General features: G+C 30.2%; 1 protein-coding gene across 1 annotated transcript; it reads left to right on the top strand.

Annotated features, from left to right (window-relative positions):
• Positions 1-284: 284 nt before the first annotated feature.
• LOAG_15701 (hypothetical protein) lies at positions 285-951 on the top strand (the record flags this gene model as incomplete). The annotated part of the gene is made up of 2 exons (XM_003151191.2): positions 285-375; positions 724-951. Coding segments are annotated over 2 exons (319 nt in total), but the record flags the coding sequence as incomplete, so codon positions are not given.

Raw genomic sequence — 951 nt, 5'->3', positions numbered from 1 at the left:
TTGTGCATGATGTATGGTGGAAACTCAGCCTTGTTCCTTCATCCATATAAAAATCCCAGCAAAAGGAGGAATACTATATAGTGTAGTGGACATCTATGCTTCTATATATGATTGTATTTATGTCTAATATTTCTTGGCTCTAATCCTTGGCCATAATCTGTGCTATATTAACACCATTCTGTTATCCCTTGTCTTCTTTCCTCTATCCTTTATGAAAATGTCTAGTTGTCATCATGATTTAGATGCTTTAAAGTATGATTTTTTAGTTACACCATATATAACATATATACAACACATACACAGACAGACACAATCACAGACACAGACATACATACATACATACATACACATATACACATACACATACACATACAGGTCTTTATTTAGTATCCTGAGAATAAAATTGAACACTCTACTCTAACTACAACCTTATCGTCCACTCTTAAGGCTCTTTACTTCATTTATACTCTTAGGCTTTCACTCTTGGCATTATTGATTACTGGCATTTTTCAACGCTTCAACTAATGTTGGCCAAATGTAAAGAATAGTTAGCTTACTAGTAAATGCATATTTGGCCAGATATAACATATATATATATATATATATATATATACATATGTGTATACACATACAGATCTAGAAACATACACATGCATACATACATACACACATATATAAATATATACATACACATATATACATATACACAGATATACATAACATACGCACATACATATATACATATATATTTACGTATACATACATATATGCATACACATACCTACATACCTATACATGCATATACAGACATACATACACATACACACATGCGTACATATACGCGGACATACATAAACATGCACACACATACATACACATGCACATATATATATATATATATATATGCATACACAATTACACAGTCAACAATTTTAAAAATCTATTTTTTTT

The sequence above is a fragment of the Loa loa genome (genome assembly GCF_000183805.2).
Source record: "Loa loa unplaced genomic scaffold supercont3.2485, whole genome shotgun sequence".
In the NCBI taxonomy this organism is placed as follows: Eukaryota; Metazoa; Nematoda; class Chromadorea; order Rhabditida; family Onchocercidae; genus Loa; species Loa loa.
This window is presented reverse-complemented; position numbering and strand designations above follow the sequence as displayed.